Source organism: Raphanus sativus, chromosome 4 (assembly GCF_000801105.2).
Source record: "Raphanus sativus cultivar WK10039 chromosome 4, ASM80110v3, whole genome shotgun sequence".
NCBI lineage: Eukaryota > Viridiplantae > Streptophyta > Magnoliopsida > Brassicales > Brassicaceae > Raphanus > Raphanus sativus.
The window spans coordinates 16,874,444-16,880,548 of NC_079514.1; the positions used below are offsets into that span (position 1 = coordinate 16,874,444).

Genomic DNA, 6,105 nt, shown 5'->3' on the forward strand with positions numbered 1-6,105 from the left:
TATTTTTCTTTGAAATTTAACATCATGCATGTAAAATTTGGCTCCAAGTTAAAAAAATATTGTGCGACTCTTTGTGTTCAGTCTAGGAGTAGCTTTACTTTTTTTTTCTTTAATCAAGTGTTTAGAATAAAATAATATTTTCCTTAATCTGTGTGTTTTGTCTTAGAACATCAACTAATTAGGAACAGAGAGAGTATTTTGTTTGCAAATGTTAAGCACACTAAAATCTAGTCATTCATTATGGTAAATTTCAGATCTCACACACAATGAATAAAAGAAGGCAATCAAAATTTTAGGAAAACAATCTTTCTCGTTGTTTGCTACTTTCCTTGTCATTTCCAAACAGTTTCAAGATCACAAAACTGTTTATAGTCCATCGTATCGCCTCCAATTTTCTTAAACTCAGTTCATATTAAAATTCTTTGTCACATCAAATATCTCTACCTCAATCACAACTTGTCCTTTTCTTCCTTTTCTTCTATCTTCCATCTTCACTCCTACACTGTTCTTCTTCAAATCTGTAAAATCTTGTATTTTTCAAGATTTACAAAAATGAAGTAAAGTTTTATCTGGTGGGACTCGAAGGTCTGTTCATTTTTTTTGTTCTACTGAAATTGCATTATAATTAAAGAATAAAGAGTTTATATCCGTGGGCTGGTCCATTACATTGTTAGGATTTCTGAGAATGAATTTAACTAAAATATCAGTCTATCCATTTTCAGACTTTGAAAAATAAAGAAAAAAGATAGATCGACAAAGAGAGAAGATGATGCTTCGATATCTTAGCTAGAAAAGTAGCCGTCGGTCTTCTCTCTCTTGCTCCGGTGGTTGGTGGTTATCACCACCACCGGGAGCGGATAAGATTCTGGGGAAAGAGGCTCTCAAAGCTCTTTACCGTCGGTTTTCTGTCTCCGGGAAGGGATGGTTCTTCTAACATCTCTATCGTCAGCTTTGTGTCTCTAGAAACGATGATTTTTCTAGCATCTCGATCACCGAAACTTATGTTCTTGTGTGGTGAATTAATATTAGTTTGAAATCGTGGGAATACTGCTTTTGTTTGGTTCTTGTTGTTTCAGTCACTTCGTCGCATCCTAAGTTAGCTTTTTGGGTTCGTTTTTTGTGATTTATGTTCGCTGTGGAGGTATCTACTAGACCTTATCTTGGACCTTTGTGGTTTTGGGAGATGGTTTCTAGACGAAGCAGTTAACTTGACCTTCAGTTTTTCTCTTGCGAGGAGGTGGGCAGTCTTTGTTCTGTAGGTCACTTGGCTGCCTTGCGAGTGTCCGTGTGTAAGAGCTGGTGGTCTTCTTTGACGTTTTCCCAAGTAGCGTTTCAAGGTCTTTTGTCCTTGTATCTTAGTTTTAGTGATGGTTTCTGGTCATGCAAGTTTCACATGTTGGTGTAGATTTGACCTCTCGATTGTTTCTGATGTTGCTGGTTCTAATATGGCTTGGTGATATTCCCTTCAGGGTTGGGACTGCTCAAGACATTTGTTCTTTAGGTCAGCTCCATTGATATCGAATTCTTCTCGAAAGGTGGAAGGAATAGATTTGTGGACATATATGGGTTTTAGGCTCAGTTTATGTCTTTGTTTTATTTTGTTTGGTTTATGTTTTTTGTCTTTGGTTTCTTATCCACACTATATATCTCAACTTTCTTCGAGTTAAAAAAAAAAGATGCTTCGATATCCTTCACAATACCAAAGATTTCATTTTCGAAGAACTTATCGTTCATGGCTTTGATCAGGGTTTGGTTGTCGGGGAAGATCCAAAGGTGGTTCAAGTTTAAAGAAACCGCGGATTGAAGAGCTGCTCCATTGCTAATGCTTCAGCTGCAAGAGAGGAACCTCCTTTGCGTTGGATTGATTTTCCCAAGATTCGAGAGAGCGTGAAGTTTTGCTTTCGGGAAGTTTAAGTCTGAGATGATCCATGCAAAACCGGCGGTAAGAGAATCTTTATCCGAGGCCGCATAGGTTTTACAGATGGTGAATGCGATCGGGGGTTCCTGGCACTGTTCTAATCGAAATAAACTGGTTTCTGATAGGAACCTTTCCTGATTTTGTCTGTGGAATCAGTTGAGCTTGATTCCATTCCCTGACTAACTTGATACTCTAGACAATTTTCTTTTTGCCTGTTCATAGTTATCTATTTATGTCACAATTTTATTTTTGCCTGTCGTTCATAATTATCTATTTATGTCACATTAGATACTCCAGACAGTTTTCGTTTTGCCTGTTCCCTAACACACAAAAAGCCAATGGTGTCTTGGATCAAAATCTCTAAGCTGACTTGTCGAGAAAGAGCATGTTTACTGACACGTAAACACACCAAAATCATTTTTCTTTAACTATTTGCCGTCGCTGTGTGCCCCATTATACTCACAGTTGTACATGCACGAGTAGTATACTGTCTTTCTGAAGAGCAAAAACCCACGTCGATAGACTCGATAAAGAAAGAAAAGATTCCAGTTATTAAAGTACTCAAACATCAAAATGAACTTATGATTTATTCTTAAAAACTATAACAATTTCGTAACAAAGCAATGGTTATAAAGATAATAATATATCTATAAGTATAATCATCTAACAAGATACATCTATTTTATGACAAAATCATAAACTATAAAATATTTATTTATGTTACATAATAAATCGAAACGCATTACACGCTGGTCCTCGGAAAAGAAAATTGACATAATATATATCATCTCTACTATAATAACGACTACTTCTCTTCTTTCCCTCCGGCATTATCTGCGGCATCTATTATACATTCACGACGGCGGCGGTCCCTTAACGCTCCCCACGCATGCATTGAAAGGTGGAGTTTTTTCCCGGCCAGCAAAAAATCCGCGGCTTGCATCGGCGCCAGAGTCTCTATGATCTTACTCAAAGTATATACCCTCAGATTATCGGCCTCGGCCAATAAAGTGGCCATAGCTTCTTCTTGCTTGTCGAGAGCTTGATCCACCGCCAAGTTAGGCTCTCCGACATGCTCCTCCGCGTAAGCCACGGTGGAGATAGGAATATCAGCCGCGTCTTCTTGCAGACTGGAGACTTTCTTGGTCATCTTCTCTTCTTCGTCTATGATCTTCACATGCAAGACGTTTATCTTTGCCAGCTGCTCTGCCGTTAGATCGCTGAGTGATGCGCCACCACAACCTGTTGAATCAAACCGAACTCAACTAAACCCGACCATGAACTCTTAAACCAAAAAAAAAAATGGAAAATGAAACCAAAACTACATCCAGGACCGGCTGGAACCGAGATCTAAGAGACCATAAATATTTTAAGTTAACTTCAATTAAAAACAAAATTGACAATTTTAAAATCTATGTAAACTTTTTTAAATATTAAATTGTTTTATCTGGATGTCCGGAACCGGCGCTGACCAAACTAAGAAGTAAAATCCCAAACAAAGGATGATGTCCAAACCTTTAATTACCTGAAGTATCGTAACCATCGATGTTGCGGAGAAACTGAGTCACACGGATCTCAGTTTGGGATCCACACAGAGCATAAACAAGCCTAACGAAAGAAGATGGTCTGCAACCACCCATCCAAATCAGAGCGTTCTCCAAAGGAGTGTTCCACGACGGCGCATAATAGTTCGAGCTACATCGATGTGAGAGATTAGCTCTTTTTCCTGCGTAATCTTTGAAGTCCCCAATGATCTTTTGTGTTAATTCACGGAGCTTCTTATCATCAGCGGCAGCGTCTGCTGTGCCTTCGTGAGATCGTCGTTGAGCTAAGGCTTGTTTAAGGTCAAGGACGCGTTGGGATTGTAGACTCATCCACCCTTGATAACAGCTATCTTGAGCTTGTTCAATGTTCGTTCCTTTGTCCTCCATTTCTTGTATTAAAAGTAATAATATTATTGGTTACCTTTTCTAGTCTAGGAAGTGTTTGTGTGTTTATGTTTCCATTTCAAGGGGGTTATATATAGGGATGTCAAAATGGGTTACAACTCATGAGTTAGCTCAGCTCAGCTCATTTTTTTCATGAGTATGATCACTATATTTTAGGTTCATTTAATAAATGAGTTTAATGATCGAGCTTAAAAAAGATCACGAGTTATATGAACGATCGTTAATGAACATGAGCTGAGCTTCATTTCTTATGGAAAAAGATAAATTTTATATTTATCATATTTATCTTTAAAACTAAAATATAAAATATACATAAGTAATATAAAAGTAAAATTTTAAAAGTTATCTATTCTTTTTCCGAAGAAAGAAAAAAGAGACTATCCTGTTTAGAAATTATCAAAATCTTCTATATAAACCCACGTTAACCATATCATCTATCTCACAAATTTCATTGATCTCAAATTTGACATACGTCTCCTCTCACTCTGCTTATCGTAACTCAGAACTCACGGTAAGTTATTTATGATTAATAGTTTTATTAAATTTTGAATAATACTATAGAAGTAATTTTATCGATGTTTAATTTAATATAGTTATAATTATTTTGTGTTAGATCACGAGTTAGCTCATTTAACTCATGATCTAGATGATCCGAATACGAGTTTACATATTGAAGCTCATATAATAAATGAGCTGATCTGAGCTAACTCATGAAAGAGCCGAACTTACTATGAGCTAAGCTGAACTGAGCGAGTTAGCTCATTTTGACACCCCTAGTTATATATATAGTATAACGTTAATTCTTGAAGATAATGCAACAGTGTCATTTATTTTGTCATTAAACGCATTGTATAAATTAAAATAATATTAATGGGTACAATTTCGAATCCGGTAACTAATTTACACTAAATCAGAAAACTATTAAAAAGTTGAAAGTGTGATATAGTTCGAGCAGAGAAATATGTAACCAGAACCGGATAATTTTTAAAAAATATTCAAACTACAAAATATTAATGTTAATATATCTTATACACATATTTACAAAAAGGTTAATAATACACATTTTGTTAACGAGTAGTGGAAGTTGGAAGTACTAATGTTGCCCCCTTTAATTTTTTTTATGCAACTGGGAGATACTTGCTTTTCTTGAAAAAAATGCATGCATTACGTGTAGGACTAACAGAGAATGCAACTTATCGCTCCCAGAAACTAATTTGCCATTATTTTGATTAAACTTGCCTCTGTATATTCCTCTTCATTATCGGGAAAAATGAAACGTGAAAACCCTTCAAGAATAACTAATTTGCCATTATTTTGATTAAACTTGCCTTTGTATATTCTTCTTCATTAATATTGGGAAAAATGAAAAGTAAAAACCCTTTCATCTAAGTAACGGAAGCAAAAAGAAAGTCTTAATTAGAGAGAGACAAGGGGAAAGAGAGAGAGAGAAAAAATCGTTTAGTGTTTCCGGCCGGTGAGGTGGGCTTCTACAGCCACCGCCGGTCCGGCTTTAAGTGTTTCTTTCTTGTTTTTCTCTTCTTTTTCGTGCATATATGCCTAAAATATTTTCGTTTTATCTTTTGATCCTGATCTGTTTGTTCGGGTTTTGTTTCCGGGATGATGAGGCTCACAAAACTCAGCCGTCGCCAAAGGCGGACCCACAGCTATAAATGGGGTTGCAGCTGACACACCTTAAAACTATAAAAGTGTTGTTTGTTACGTTGTGGTAACTTAAATTCGATAGCTCTGGTGGTGAATTTGTGATAGAACCAAAATCGAGCACCGTCCTTTTTGGTTCATGGACATGGCCCATGATGGTGATCATATCGACCAGCTTGATCCAACCGAGATTTTTCCATCAGATCGTGACACTACTTTGGAGCTAGATGAGCTGAGTGAGATAAGTGACACTACTATGGAGCTGGATGAGCTAAGTGACATTAACTTGGAGCTGAATGAGCTAAGTGACATTGAAGAAGGAGCTGGTTTAGCTGCTGGGCGAAATGAGCATTTTTCGGCCCACCGAAAAATTCATAACAAATTCAATTTGGGTCCGTTTTACACCAAATTCGACCAGGCCTTTCCTGATGGTCTCCTGCCCATTTGCATCAAGAAATATCAAGAAAATGAGTCAAAGTCGTGGCCAACATTGATTTCTTCAAAGACTAGTCAAAATTCAACTTCTCGGTTCTACAAAAGTCTTTAGTCTTAGTCTTTGTTTGTGTTTTCTATGCTTCT

General features: G+C 36.8%; 1 protein-coding gene across 1 annotated transcript; it reads right to left on the reverse strand.

The window, feature by feature from the left end:
* Positions 1-2,616: 2,616 nt before the first annotated feature.
* LOC108853288 (protein DELAY OF GERMINATION 1-like) lies at positions 2,617-3,884 on the reverse strand. Its single transcript, XM_018626716.2, has 2 exons — positions 3,444-3,884; positions 2,617-3,160 (listed from the first exon to the last, which is right to left on the reverse strand). The coding sequence occupies exons 1-2, from the start codon at positions 3,847-3,849 to the stop codon at positions 2,724-2,726; spliced, it is 843 nt and encodes a 280-aa protein (XP_018482218.2). The 5' UTR covers positions 3,850-3,884; the 3' UTR covers positions 2,617-2,723.
* Between the last annotated feature and the right edge of the window lie 2,221 nt (positions 3,885-6,105).

What these genes read in the sequence shown, in the direction of transcription:
- LOC108853288 (XM_018626716.2), bottom strand. Translation starts at nt 3,849, where the DNA reads ATGGAGGACAAAGGAACGAACATTGAACAAGCTCAAGATAGCTGTTAT. An exon ending in CGATGGTTACGATACTTCAG is followed by an intron (nt 3,161 to 3,443) that starts GTAATTAAAGGT and finishes TTGATTCAACAG; the next exon opens with GTTGTGGTGGCGCATCACTC.